At 57.6% G+C, this 14,643-nt stretch overlaps 1 protein-coding gene across 7 annotated transcripts in view; it reads right to left on the bottom strand.

The window, feature by feature from the left end:
* The window catches only part of VAV2 (vav guanine nucleotide exchange factor 2), a 220,268-nt gene that overhangs the window by 12,476 nt on the left and 193,149 nt on the right, over positions 1-14,643 (bottom strand). For 4 of the 7 annotated variants that reach the window (XR_004031471.1, XM_030818130.1, XM_030818133.1 and 1 more), the window contains 11 exons: positions 14,341-14,473; positions 13,225-13,239; positions 11,772-11,881; positions 10,307-10,408; positions 9,493-9,581; positions 6,708-6,724; positions 5,936-5,957; positions 4,777-4,904; positions 3,431-3,505; positions 2,067-2,119; positions 984-1,100 (listed from right to left, as the gene is read on the bottom strand). Coding sequence is in view for 6 of the 7 variants with exons in the window: in XM_030818130.1 (XP_030673990.1) it covers positions 984-1,100; positions 2,067-2,119; positions 3,431-3,505; positions 4,777-4,904; positions 5,936-5,957; positions 6,708-6,724; positions 9,493-9,581; positions 10,307-10,408; positions 11,772-11,881; positions 13,225-13,239; positions 14,341-14,473 (861 nt within the window). In the remaining variant the exon portion in view is untranslated. The remainder of the gene's footprint in view (positions 1-983; positions 1,101-2,066; positions 2,120-3,430; positions 3,506-4,776; positions 4,905-5,935; positions 5,958-6,707; positions 6,725-9,492; positions 9,582-10,306; positions 10,409-11,771; positions 11,882-13,224; positions 13,240-14,340; positions 14,474-14,643) is intronic. The other 3 variants (XM_030818134.1, XM_030818132.1, XM_030818131.1) reach the window with 1 other exon arrangement.

The following is a 14,643-nucleotide window of genomic DNA, read 5'->3' on the forward strand; positions in this document are numbered from 1 at the left end:
TGTCACCAGGCCGTGGGAACTTTTCAGCTCCGTTATAATCTTATGGGACCACCACCACATATGGGGTCCCTCACAGACTGGAATGTCATTATGTGGCCCATGACTGTATTTATCTACATAAACCAGACACATAGCAAGGACTCCACACCACAACCCAGTGGGACATTCCAGGAATGCAAGGTTGGTTTAACATCTGGAAATCAGCTAATGTAATAAACAGTCATTAAACAAATGGTGGCCTGGCTGCCTGGTCCTCTGTGAGGCCTGCATACAGCACCCATCTTGTTTCTCCCTGGATTTAATGTGTGCCATGAGTGTGTGCACCCCACCCCCAGCTCCTGGTCGGCAAGGCCCATCTTAGCCTCCTGCAGGCCAGGCACATAGAAGGCTTTCTGAATTTCTTTCAGGTGGGCAATGTCCCACCAGCTCAGTGCTTGGTGGGCTCCAGCCCATCAGGGTCTGTCTCTTGGAGAGTTAACTGCAGCCCCACAAGGAGGCAGCTCCCAGGGAGAGGGCATAGGGCAGGAGGATGCCCAGACTCTGCCAAAGCCGCAAGGCAGCAGTAGTCACAGGAGATGCCCTCCTAGGCCCCCAGCTGCCTCAGAGCAGCATGACAGGTCCATTCTCTCAATCTGTGGGGCTGCTGGGAAATCCCTGAGCTCACACAGCATCTCACCCACCCACTTGTACCTGAACTTATCTGCTTCCTGTAACCCAGGAATGTCCAACCCAGCCCACAGGGCAGCCAGGAGTGATGTAAACATGGACCATCTGTGCATGCCAGGGTTTCAGGCCCTGCCCAGCACACCTGTAGAGACCCCCTGACCCCTCAGCACCGCTTTCATCTCAATAATGTCCTCACTTGGGCAACAGATGACATGTCCACCCCAACCCCACGAGCTCAGGACGTGGAGAGGATGGTAGTCTCCACTTCAGAACGGCATTGGGGTATGGGTCTCCTTGAGCCCAGAGCCGCCACTTACTTGATGCTTATTGCAAAACGCTCAGCCTCGGCAGGCCGCTCCCTGATCAGGTAGGTCCCGCTGGCGTGGGACTTGAGCAGGTTGTCCGTCTGCTGCCTCTCCATGTTACCTGCAAACCTGCAGGAGGGGGCCAGAAGAAACGAGAGCCGCAGTGTCTGAGGGGTGCCCAGCCCTCCGTGCATGGCAGGCCACATGAAATACTCTGCAGTCCTCATCTGAGAGCTCATCTCCTAATGAACCCAAGAGAACAGGCTGGGTCCCTATGAGCGGGGCACCACTGTGAGTGGGGTCTGGCATCTGACCCTGTCTACGGTGGGATACAGGGAGGCTCAGGACAGATCTTGAGAGGGGTAAAATAGAGGGGTGACTGTGGCCGCCAGCCAGCCCCACATGCTGTCTTCTGCTCTACAGACCCCGAGGGCCTGCCAGAGGAGTTCAGAGTATTCAGTAGATCCAATTTCTTTCCTAAAATATATTTTCACTATTTTAAAAGCAGTAAAGGCATAACTGCTTCTGTGGATTTTTTTGGTAACACGTTGGAGGCTGCCAACATCTATGTCAGTTGAATTTTGAACAGATTTTGAAATGAAGCTCTTCCTGCCGCCTGTACTGCAATGAAGCCCACCCTGAGAGGGCAAGGCAAGCTCCCTCCCAAAATCTGCTGCCACATTGTCAGGAGAGTTGGGACTTCTGTGATTTCAAACAGCCTCACTGTTCCCACCAAGCAACTGTATTATCAGTAAGTGGATTACACCTGTGACCTTAAATATACCACTTTTATATCGTGCAGATAAAATTTAAAAAGGGTTTAATTCCCTGAAATAGCTGAGCCAGTTGAGCTGTTTTAGAGATGGTTAACAGCTGCCTACAGGAGAAGGACTCCCCCAGGCTCCTGGAGAGTTACAGCCCAGGAGGGAGAAGGCATTTGGGAGCCACTGGGCTCAGTGCTCTGGAGATGGCAAGAGGCAGCCTGGGGCCTCCACCCTGCCGGGCCGCTCACAAGCACCACCCAGGCCCAGCGGGCATGCCCCCATAACAAAGAGGCCACCAGATGCCCATGTCTGCAGCCCACGATCCACTCACCAGGGGTATGCAGTGTAGTCGATCTCCCGGGACGGCGGTCGGCTGATGGGCGGCTGGCGGCAGAGCACAAGAGTGTTAACGTCCCCCCTAGGGCCACCCACAGAGCAGGGCTCAGAGGGGGTCGTTGTCAGTGACCTAACCCCCAGGCCCAGCATTGGCTGGCCTGGATGGGATCATCTGTGGACTTAGCCCCACGCCCCTGGCCTGGGAGGTGCCCAAGGGCAGTGGCCGGGACAACCTCATCTCTGAGTAGACGGCCCGCAGGTCTGATGGAACAGATGTTGGCATTAGCCACCAGCTAACACTGACTTGATCCCCTGGGAGAGCAAGGACCGAAGGTGCGGGCAGTTCTCAGCCAGTGGATGTGAGCACACCCACAGCCAAAGCTCCCTGCTCCAGAGGTCTGGAAACCCCGCGGTGGGGGTCTGGTGGTGGCCACACTCAGGCAGGTGCTGCCGCTCCAGTGAGCAGGTAGGGTTCCCTCCCTGGCTACAGCCCCCCACCCAGGCCTCACTGGGCCACAGGCTGGGCAGAGCCTCAGAGACTACCTCTTCCCTCGCACCCTGTTCACCATGCAGATGGGGAAACTGAGGCCTGGGAAGGGAAGGAACCTGCCCCAGGCCACCTAGTGAGTTCGTGACCCTTGTCCTCCCCTGCTGCCTGGTCCCCTTGGTCACGCAAAGCGCCCTAAGTGCTGAGCACTTGCCCTTCAGCAGAGGTAGCACACAGGCTGACGGGACTGGGGCTGCGCTGGGGGACACCGGGGCTGCCGCAGTGGGGTGGGGAACCCACCCCTGCACCTTCAGAGGTTCCACGCTCTGACTCTGAGCTGTCCTTTCGGGGTGGAGGTGGGGAAACTCATTTACTCAAGCCTGCCTGCTGCCTTTCGTCACAGAGCCGAGAATTCGCTCCATACCCCTCGGATGAAAGAAATGCCATATTGCTTTTGTTTGAAATAGCAGAAAGTCTAGCTTTGAAGCCTTATGGTTGAGGGGAGCCTTTTTTCTCTCTAAGGCTGCGTAATAGTCCAAGAGAACTTATAGAGTCCCCGAAATCTGGTGAAAGGCAGCTGGCTGGTCTCCACCTCATTACAGCTGCTGCAGAGATGCCTGTTTTGGTGTTTCTAAAACCACAACGAAACGACACCCGATCGGCTGAGCCCTTTAAACAGAAGAGAGCGTGCCGCCCCACAGCCCCCCACCCAGCTTATCTCTGGGCTCCAGCTCCAGGAAGCAGCTCACAGCAGCCTAAATTTAGCAAGGACGTCCCAAACAAGCCAAAAATGTCCACGTGAGGAGGCAGCTCCCAGAACCCTCAGCTCCCAGGCCACCGTGCTCCAGAAGCTTCTGTGGGAAAGGACTCACCCTTCCATCCACAGGGCAGGGCTTCACAGATGAGCTGGGGAAATACCCTGACTTCCTGGTTTGCACCAGACGACCCTGGCAGAGGAAAGAGATGGTTAGGACAAGGCGGCCGAGCCTGGCCTAGGGGAGTGTGGGGCCATTTAGACGGACTCAGCGTATGCCAATCCCGCTCCTGGAGGGTGGGAGAGCCAACGTCTTCTTTCCCAACCTCAGCTGACCCGGCAGCCAGTTAGGGCAGGGAGGTGCAGGGCGTCCCTCCCTAGACATGAGAGCACTAAGACCTGGCACAGCAGCAAAGCACCTCTGCAAGGCCCCCCAAGAAGCTGGCAGCCCTGGTCATACCCGGGGAGGGACAGAGCAGGACCGAGACTCTGCATAGCGCAGACGGCCTTTTGCACCCTCTGAACCTCCTGTTACATGAATGTAGGGTCTGGTACAAGAAATCCATCACCGAGTATGGACTGATAACGACCATGACAAAATGACCACAGCATCATCGTAACCTGAACATTAACAAACATTCGGCTCTAATGTCAGCTCCCGCGGGAGGCTGCCTTGCTGGGCTAAGTGCCCTCGAGGCCCCGTGGCGCTCTGCTGACCTGAGGGTCTTGGGGCTCCCTTGAGCACTGGGGCTTGGTAGAGGAGCCCAGGAGTGGGTGTGTGAGTCCTTGGCTCACATGCCCAGGTGCCAGCATGCTCAAGGACATGGGGTCTCAGCGTGTCAGGAGAAGGGCAAATGCTCCCAGAACCCTTTACAGCCCAGCCATCTGCTGGGCTGATGAACACCCACAAAGGTCTCCACTCTGTGGGCCCTGGAAACAGAGCAGCACATTCCTGGCTCAGAACCATAAACCACATCAGGATGACGCCATCTGTGCCCACCTGGGGAAGGAGCGAACCTGCCCGCTCACCCCACGATCATGCGAAGATTGCTGACCTGAACTGACGTAGGGTGGGGAGGAGGGTGGGCATGGTGTGGCCAGGGCAGAAGCCTGGGAAGGGCCTATGGGATACAGCAGAGGCAGGAAGGGCAGGGGCCAATGGAGAAAGGCCTTGGGTGCCAGGGCAGGAGGGCCCCTCCCGGGAAGGGACACAGCATTGCCTACCGTGTGAAAGCAAACACCTGGAGAGCCCAGGCTAAGGTTCCTAAGAACGCATGCCACGGCGCAGAACCGGAGCACTGAGGCGGGAGAGGCCTTGCCAGCTGCCCTGTGCCTCCTCCTCCCTGGTGGTCTCTCACCCCTCTGCCTCTGCCTGGGGATGTGCAGGACTTTATGCTTCTGCCCTGGGGAGCTGGGAGGAGCCGGAGCCAGGGACCCTCGACCCTCCCGGGCCCCAGGACCCACCTCCCACCACGGAGACTCAGGGTCGCCCCTCAGCAGCTCAAGCACATCGCCTGTCTGGAAGGTCAGCACAGGCTTCCCGGGAGGGGCTGGGGTGCCATGGTAATTCTGCACGGCCACCATCTTGGGACCTGCAAAGGATAGGACAGCTCACTCGGTGACTCAGCAGCTCACTCGGTGACGGACTCGGCCCCAGCCCGCAGCCCACCCCATCACTGAGCTCGGCCTCCCCCAGCACACGCAGCCCTGCGCCTGCATCTCCCCTCCCTAAATCCTTTCCATAAGCCTCGTGTCTTTTTGATAAATATCATAAGTAAATTATTTATGCAATAAACAGATTCAGGGGTCATCATGGAACAGCAACTTATTTTCAGATGGCACTTTGTGTTTTTTTCCAAACACCCTTCAGATCTGTGGCCCACAGGCAGCTGTGCGGGGCAGAAGACGGGGGATCCCTCGTGTCAGAGACAGGTGACGGGTCAGCAGGCCCAGCAGCTTGCCCAAGGCCACAGAGCTCACAGAGGTGCTCTGGGCCTGAAATGGGGGTCCTGGCTGTGCCCCCAGGGAATGTGGAGGCTGCTCTTAGACAAGCCTTGCTCTGACCCAGCCCTGCCTGTAGCTCTCAGGGAGCCCACGGCTCTCCCAGCCCAGCTCCCGCCTGGCCCCAGCAGCAGCGGCGTTTTTCATCTTTTGTCCTCTGCCGATGAGGGTGAGGCTGAACTGAGCACTGCCTGGACTGCACTCAAGTTTGCAGAGAACACGATGCTTTCTATGCTGTGTCTAAAACCACGTTTCCATTAAGCAACCCGCAGCAAGGCAGGAAGGGCACGGAGGACGTGGTGGGAGGATGGCAGCGCCTTTTGATCTCAGGTCTCTGGCTGCAGTTTGGTGCCCCTCCCCGGCTAGAAGGCCCTTGCTCCTCTGCAGGCCGGGTCCTGTCCCCACAGCCGGGTGCTGCCTTATCAGAAACAGAGCCAACTCCCAAGGAGGTGCCATGGAGGCCGGAGAGGCAGGAGGGAGGGGCCCCAGGCAGCAGCATCCAGGAGCCTGGAGCGTCTGGTGGCTGGGCAGACCTGGCCATCACCACACCCAGGCCCTGGCTCAGCTCCCATGTGACGGCTGACATGGGTGACAGCAGAGGGCCCAGGTCCAGAAGACTCACCTGGTCCCGCTCCGGAGGCGTCCTGTGAGGACAAGGACAGAACACAGTGATGAGGGAAGGCTGCTCTTTGACTGTGGCCCATGCACCGACCCAACCCGCCCTCCCTGTCCCCACTCGTTCCTAGATAGAGGGGTCAAGGCAGGAGCAGGGAAGGAGAGGGACACTGTTCCCTATGTGACTCCTCCACCCTGGCAATATACTCCACCTCTGTGCACCCTCACTCCTGAAAGGTCTGTGCCCTTCCCTCTCCCACTCCGTACCACAGGCCCCCACCTCCTCCAGGAAGCCTGCCCTGACCACCCGCTCTGAGCCTGGGCTTTGTGGTGTCCATCTGGGACACACAGTGCCAAATACGACTAAGTTTCCATCCTCCCTGAAGGCTGGTTCATGTGGACCCCACAGTTCGAGGGGCACACGAAGCCCCTGGAAGTGACTCCATCCCATCAGCTAAACAGACGGCTCTGAGTCAACTGGGGGACTCGGGGGCAGAAGGGCTGGTGCAGGTCCCAGAGCTGTACCCATAGCCGTGAGCAGCCACTGGGCAAGGGAATGGGGGGGCAGCTGGGATAGGAAGACACCGCTGCAGACCCTAGGAGGACTCTACTGACACCTACGAAGGAAAGCGGAGGCCTCTTGTAACCGAAAGTGGCTCATCCAAGCCGGTGTGGCCCCAGGAGTGGTGAGAGGCAGACAATTGGGTCTTTCTGGCTCTGGGCACACCGGGCTGTGGCGAGGGCAGGGCAGAGGGAGGGGAAACACTCTGGGGACTTACCAGATCTGCAGGAGAAGCTGGAAAGGAAGCAGGTCAGGTGTTAGAGGGGAGGCCATTGACGCCAAGTCCCCGTGCAGCTCTCACTCACACCGACCCGAGCCTCGGGGCCGAGCTTAAGATGGTAAGTGAGCCAAGCTACAAAGTAGTCTGTTTTGGACATGGATTGTGGACATGTAGGTCTGAGCTCACGGCTGGGAAAGCGTCTCAGTTACTTCTGGCAGCAAATTCTGAGCTCTGGCTTTAGGGGGCCCATGGGAGAACTTGGACCGGGTAATAGACCTGAGCTGGCAAAAAGCTTGTCCCACCTGGGCCACCTCTTTTGAATGGCGGCAGCTGCCTGGATCATGGGGTGGTACCTGGCACTCAAAGGGGAGATTTCCACAATCGCTTAGTGATGCCTGCTGGGGCAAGTGATGAGGAAGCATTGGTATGCATGCTACCTGCCACAATCGCTTAGTGATGCCTGCTGGGGCAAGTGACGAGGAGGCATTGGTACGCATGCTACCTGCTTGCCATCCTCACCTCAGACACCCAGGTGCCAACACGCTCAAGAACACAAGACCTTAGGTGCCAAGAGGAGAGTCAATGTTCCCAAGACCCTTTAGGGCCCAGCCATCTGCCAAGCTGGCTGCCACCCACCACCAGAGGAGGCAAGGAACCCAACAGCTCACACACTCGGCTGACATGACCTCCACACCACCCAGCAGTCACAGTGCAGATGGCTCTGGGCAGACAGAGGTATCCACAGACACCAGAGAACAGGTTCCAGCTCAGTGGGCAGGGGTCGGGGTGGGGGCAGCTGGATAGCAGCAATGACTGTGCCTGATGAGGGCTTCCCACAGGCATGGCTCTCAGGAGAGGCGAGCATCTCTCCAGGACATCTCAGCCCCCATGGGCAGCAAACAGCTAAACCAGCCCCGGCAGAGCCCAGGGGTGAAGGCTACAATGGTCAAAGGAACACCGCCCAGAGCCAAACCCCAGAGCAAAGGTAGAAGCCTGGATCAGAGGGAAGGCCACTTGGACATTCTTAAGGGAAAAATGGCTACATGTGGCAAGGACAGCGTCTCCCATCAGAGGGATGAGGAGGGGGGCAAGGACACAGGCCCCTGGGGAGAATGGAGCTGGTGCCAGCCAGGGCGCTGCCAGGACATGGGAGAATGCAGACAGCAATGCTGGCTTCCAAAAGACCTGCAGTTGCCTATCTGGTGGGACCCCAACTACGCATACTAAGAAAAATTCAAAACCATACAGAGACGGGGTGGGTGGGCGTGCACATCTGCAGAAAGCAGGACAGTGCTCGGGGCCGCGTGGCAGCTGGCTTTGCCTGGGGATAGGAGTAGTTTTTCTCTCCCCCTTTACACTTCTCTACATTTTCCAAATTTTCTGTGGAAAATCAGTAATTAATAATCAGGGGAGAAAAACAGAAAAATTACAAAAAAAAAGAAAACTTGGAAGGAAATATACCAAAATATTGCCTTTCATCATTTCTAGGTAAGTTCACGGGTGATACTTCTTTAAAATTCCATTTCTTTTTTTTTTCTCCAAATTTTTGATAAGTAAATGTATTACTTTTAGGATCAGAAAAAGAAAAAAAAGATTCTAAGTAGCTGCAGCCAGTCGTCTGGGGACATGCAGCCACGAGAGGGCAGTATTGAAAAGCCGAAAAGCTGCATTCAGGCCACAGGCTGCCTGTGGAATCCCCTGGCACTAACTCCAGGGGCTGCGGGATCCTGTGCACAGCTGGGGGGCTGTATTGGGCCTGTGGTGGGGACAAGGGGGTCTGGGCTGACCTTCTGGCCCTCTCCCCAGGTTAGGGTACTGGGCTGGCACTCACAGTAAATGGTGAATTAACTATTGATCTAAAGTCACAGTGCAAAATGTATTCTGGGCAATGGCGTCTCCGGGTGACAAGCTGGCTTGACTTGTTTTTCTGCCTTAAGACACTTCCAGGAGGCCCAAGGAGACAAGACCCAGAGACTCGGCCTGGGGCCACCAGGGGCTCTTTGTTGAATGGAAGCTCTGCTAATAAGTGTAGACAAATCGCTGAAAGTTTCAAGCCCCAGTTTCTGGGGCTGATGATGGAGGTGACATCCCGATGTCTGAGGCCTCTCAGGAGAGAACCGTCTCAGGCTTTGCACCGCTGTCCAGCTGCCCTGAGCTGGGCACAACCCCAAATGTATGCCCCCGACCCAAGATGCTTCCGAGGAGCCTCCAGAGGGCATCCCTGCCTCTGCCCACTGCCAGCCTGGCTCAATCCTCTCCCCTCCCTGAGTCTCAAGCTTCCCCAAATGGGCATGAACAGAAGGGAACCACTGTTAAGTGCCAGGTGTGTACGCGTGCATGTGCGTGTGTGTCTGAACCATTTACTAACATGGCTATAGCTACTGATGGCCAGGCCTCACCCGCTGGAGAACCCAGGGTGACCGGTGTTTCTGTGATGAGAAACCTCCATGCACCTGTTGAGAATGTTCTGTGCCGTGTTTGGGGGTGGAGATTCTAGAAGCTTCCTCCTGGAGTGGGGCAGGGGATGCAGGAGATGGGGAGGGGTCCTCAAGTACCCCCATTAGGAGAGAGGGCTTGGAATGGAATTCATCCCGGCTGTGTCTCCTGGTAAGTGTGTGACGTGCGGCAGGTGTCTGGTGTCTGCCCCGGGGCACATGAGCACTGGTGTCCTCATCTGGTCGCTGCCCCATGGGAGACGGCACCCGAGGCCCAGTACCCAGGTAGTAGAGGGCAGAAGTGAGAGGGCGTGGCCAGGGACTGGGGTGTGTGGGGGGGTACTCACTGAACTTGCAGGGAGGTATCACTTCCAGACACTCCTTGTGTGCCCCGACGCCACACTTGGTACACATGTATCCCTGGTAGAAGGTGCCCCTGCACAGGGGAGGGCAGGAGGTGAGGTCGAGGCTGGGGCCGGCTCCTCCTGCCTCTCTGCCAAGGTCAAGGCCCTTGTCCCCACCCAGGCTCACCTGGCTGGCTGTCTCCCAGCGCACACATCCCTCATAGCCCTGAGTATCCAGGACCCTCTCTTACCAGGCAGCCTGACACCTGCTTTCCCCTACCTCCGCCAGCCTGCCTCCCTGCCCCACACAGCATCCCGGGCACCCAGGAACAATCACCTCCTGGCTAGATCTGAACTAGCCAGGGCTAGGCCGGGCCTCTTTTTTTTTTTTTTTTTTTTGAGACAGGGTCTCACTCTGTCACCCAGGCTGGAGCGCAGTGGTGACATCACAGCTCACTGGAGGCTCAATCTCCAGGGCTTATTCAATTCTCCCACATCAGCCTCCCAAGTAGCTGGGGCCACAGGTGCAGGCCAACATGCCTGGCTGACTTTTGTGTTTTTTGTACACACAGAGTTTTGCCATGTTGCCAGGCTGGTGTTCAACTACTGGGCTCAAGTGATTCGCCTGCCTCAGCCTCCCAAAGTGCTGGGACTTGAGCCACCATGCCTGGCACGGGCCTGACTCTTGTGGGGTATACTCCCTTAACCCCTCAGGGCCTCCCACAGGGAACACAGGATAGATAGAACACTAGGCTCTCTCGGGGGCCTGGGGTGGGTGTGGAGTGAGGTGAGGGCTGTAGAAGGGGGTTTCCCACACCTGAGGAACATTTTGCAGGCTTTGCAGTTGGTGGTCTTGTCAAACGTGTACATCTGGAAACTGTGGTGGTTAGCATTGGCTTTGTCTGGCTTGATGTTTGACCTGGCGGGAGGGAAAGAGAGCAGACGCTACAGCCACTAGATTCCCCGAGCCCCGTCATGTGGCCATCCTGGGAACCAGCTGGGCTCCGGACCCAAGCTGTGCAGAATCCGAGAGGGCCGGGACTCCAAGCCTGGCTCTGCCCCCAACATGGGACAGACTCGGGGCCCAGACTCCCTGCTGGTAGAAGGCAGGTCAGAGAGGAAGCTTTAACACTGCTGCACTGGCCTGAGAGAACCTTCCAGGTGGGGGCGGTGGTCTAAGGTCCTGACTGGGATTGGATGTGGGCAGGTGTGGGCATTTGTTAAAACTCAGAAAACATATACTTAAGATTTGTTTGCCTCATTGGATATAAGCTTGAAATTTCAGAAGCTTAACAAATATTGGGCCCCCTGAGGTACTTGGGGGGGCTGCACTGGTGTGCAATTCACTTTGACACAGACCCGCTGTTGGATGGCTGGGGTGGGGTGGGGTGGGGTGATGCGGATGGCGGCGGTGTGGTGAGAAGACGGCTATTCACCATCATGTCGCTTCAGCTTCCATGAACACTTGAACTTTTCCACAATAGGATGTTGGGGAGAAAATTACAGGCCATGGAAAGTGAGTGGCCGAAGAGAAGATGCCCCAGGCCTCCCCCACAGAGCCTGGGTGCAAACCAGCTGGCTGCATCTATTCCCACAAGCCAGGCCCTAGCCCTGCTGTGTCCAATTGTTCCCTTTCGATCCTCCCAAAAAGGCCAGAACACAGGCCTTCCCCTCTCCATTTCACCAGAGGAAACGGTCAGAGAGGTGAGCGCACCTGCCCGCAGGCCCCAGCTCACCTGCCCGCAGAGCTCAAGCACAGACAACCCTGCTGGCCCTCCAGGGTCTGTGTTCCGGGAACCCGCTCATTGTCTTTCTCTGTTTCACATATCTAGGATGTGAATCCTCTTGGATTTCATGGAAAAATAGTTCTGTGGCTTCAAAAACAGGTGCCAAGCCACCAGCCCGTAAGACCCTGAACACTGGGGTCACCAGGAATCCTCTGGCATCATGGCCACTCCCAGCCGGTCACTGCTCTGTGGGCCAGGCGTGCCAGGCTCAGCCTCAAGGGTGGGATGGCTCATTCCAGCAGGACAGCAGAGCCTGCCTGGGACAGGCTGTGGCAGAGGGAGAGCCCTCTCACTCTGGATCGATTGTTAAAGAGGATGTCGCTGATTCAGGCTGGTGTCCCAGGGGTGACGGAGGTTGTCTGTGTCCTTGACGTTCCAACTTTGCCTCCCACCGCCCCTGGTCTGAGAGGAACCACAGACACAATCCACCTGGGCTTCCACTCCCCCGTACAACTCATCTGCGCGGGACCTGGGGGCTGCCGCCCTGGAACTCACATGGCCATCTCAAACTGCTCCATCCACTTCCTCTTCATATCTTCTGTTTTGCAGAAAAACTGGAAGCCCTGCTTTCCTTGAAGGTGAATTAGGTAGAAGCCGTAGGACCACTGCGGGGGGGAGAGGGGCCATGCTTGCAACAGACACGGCGTCAGACATCCCGGCACATGTCCACGTGTACTCTTGCTTGTGCAGTATGTGTGCGTGTGTATATGCATACATGCACAGGTGCCTGTGCCTGTGTGAACACATGTTCTCACGTGTGTACCTGCACTCTTGCCCACGCTGTATGTGCACACATGTGCCTCTGTATGCATGCATGCACAGCTGTGTGCCCATACTCTCACGTGAGAATACATACGCACTTGTGCCTTCACCTCTGCATGCATGCTAGTGTGCTCCTGTGTGCATGGGTGTGCACCTGTACCTGCACGCGTGTCTATGCGTGTGCACCTGTGCCTGAGTGTGCCCAGTGCTCCTGTGAGCATGTGCACGCACACACTTGTGTCTGTCCCTGCAGGTACACATGTCCTAACATGTATGATACGCGTGCATCCATGCTGTGTGTGCTCTCCTGTGGGTGCACACACATATGCATGGGCAGATCTGCGCTCCTGCCTGCGCCCGTGTGCAAGGATGCTCCACTGAGTTCGAGGATGCTCCACTGAGTGCATATGTAGATGCATGTTAAGTGGGGGCAGGACCCCAGGGAGGATGAGCGCAGGGCCCCACCCAGGGCCCCTCCACGAGGCCTGACCACTCAGTTTCACTTCCTAAATGTGATGCTAAAAAAAACTCACTTCTCTGAAGTAGAACAGTAACAACAAAAAGGCAGGGAACAGCCATGGGCCTGGGGCACCCACCGCGAAGCCATCCCCCCCGAGCAACCCACAGCTGCCCCTTCCCTGCCTCCCCTTCGGCCACCCCATAGGCCTCGCCATCTCTTCGAGCTCTCGGACAAAGGGCTTTCAAAGTGGTCCAGAAGAAAGGGTTTGGCAAATAGGAGCCCACTGGGTTAGAAAAGATGGCGGGAAAGAGGAAAGAAGGGAGGGATGGAGAGGGGAAGGGTGGAGCGGGGATGGGAGGAGGAAAGAAACAAGGAAAGAGAGAGGAAAGGGGAGGAAGCAGGAGGGAGGAGGGAGAGAACACAGAAAACAAAAAAGGATGATGGAGAGCTGAAGAGAGACCAAGAAACCCCAGCCCCTGACCCCGAGCTCCAGGGACTGAGGGTCATGGGGTTTCCCTTCACACGGTCTCAGTGGGCAAGTCTTTGATCATGAATATAACTCATTACATCATCGGGAAAGGGAGAGGAGGACAAAGGACCAAGGAAACCCTGAGCCCAGCCCCTCAGGTCCCTGAGTCCCCTGGGTCCCCTGGCTCCGGGCAGAAGTGCCAGCACCAGGCTGGGATGATTGAGGCAGGTGGGAGGACCTGGGTGCTAAGTGCTTACCATTTTCCCGTGAGACTGGGAAGCATGAGGAGAGGAGAGGAAGGGGGAGACGATCAGTGAGAGGCTCGGCCCGGCCCTGTGGTGGGTGCCGCAGTGTGGGGGCGCCAGGAGCCCTGGCAGGTGGGACACCCCCCAGTGCCCAGGCTGGGGGTGGGGCCATCAGCGGGGAAAGGAATTTCTTCGCAGAGTGTTGGGTACTGGTGGCAGGGACTGCCTCGTGGGCCCCAGTTATTTGTTTTGAGTATCAGGGCAGGGAGGGTCGCCCTCAATGGCTCATCCAGCCTGCACTCACTCGCTGGGTCTGGACCAGGGCTACACTGCCAGCCCTGGAGGCCAGGGCCTGGACGTTCAGAACATGGGCTCCTGACTCCCTGCCTCCCGCCCCACCAGGGCTGCACACGGTAGGTGCTCAAGTGCCATGGGCAGAAGCCTCAGCTGAAGCAGGACTGAACCAGCCAGCCAGGCAGCAATAGCCCTGTAGCCATGGTCCTGCCCCACAGCAGCTTTGGCCCCGCCCCTGTAGCCCTGGCCCCACCCCCTGGCAGCCACAGGCCCACCTCTGCAGTCCTGGCCCCGCCCCAGCAGCCACAGGCCCCACCCCTGCAGCCCTGGCCACACCCCAGCAGCCACAGGCCCCCGCCAGCCACATGTAGAGTCTTGGACAAGCCACAGCCAAACCTACCCACAGCCCTCCTCCAAGCACTGCAGGGTGGGACAGGAGAGGAAGGCCTGCTTGCTACAAGGGACAACATGGGCTAGAGTCAGGCTGGCCAGATGGAAAGCCAAGGTTGAAAGTCCCACCCTTGCTAGAGCCCTTGGGCAGGCCTCTCCCCTCTGCTTCAGTCGCCTCACTGGGGAGTGGAATTCTGGTCTTGCCCACCTTTCTGGGGGGCGCTGGGCCCGGCGAGGAGCAGGCCTGCTATGAGCAGTGGTCACGATGGCAAGGCAGTGACTCAGAGAGGAGGCTTCCCGCAGGGCGGAGACGCCCACCCCAACCCACCCGGCCAGCATCAGCGGCTGACTTCGAGTCCCCTTCCCCTGGGGTCTGGAACCCAGTGCCTCTCTCCAGGCCACCCCCACGTTCCTGGGTAGTAGGGTGGACCCGGAAGGCCCCACCTTCTTGACGTCTTTGTTGTTCATGGGGTCGTCGGTCATCTTATGGAAGAGCAGCTCGATGATCTCCTTGAGCTCGTAGCTGTAGCCCTTCCGCTTGCAGACGATGACCACCTTGTCAAACAGGAACAAGTACCTGGGCCAGGCAGCGCAGCGGGGCATCAGCACCCCAGCACTGTGTGCTCTGCTCCGAGGAGGCAGCAGGAGCTGAGCCTGAGGCTCTGGCACGCAGCTCCCTCTCCGGGCGAGCCCTGCCCTCACCTGGCTCACCAGGCTAATGCTGAGCCTCGGTCAGGTCTCGGCTGT

This window comes from Nomascus leucogenys, chromosome 8 (genome assembly GCF_006542625.1).
Source record: "Nomascus leucogenys isolate Asia chromosome 8, Asia_NLE_v1, whole genome shotgun sequence".
Taxonomy (NCBI): Eukaryota; Metazoa; Chordata; class Mammalia; order Primates; family Hylobatidae; genus Nomascus; species Nomascus leucogenys.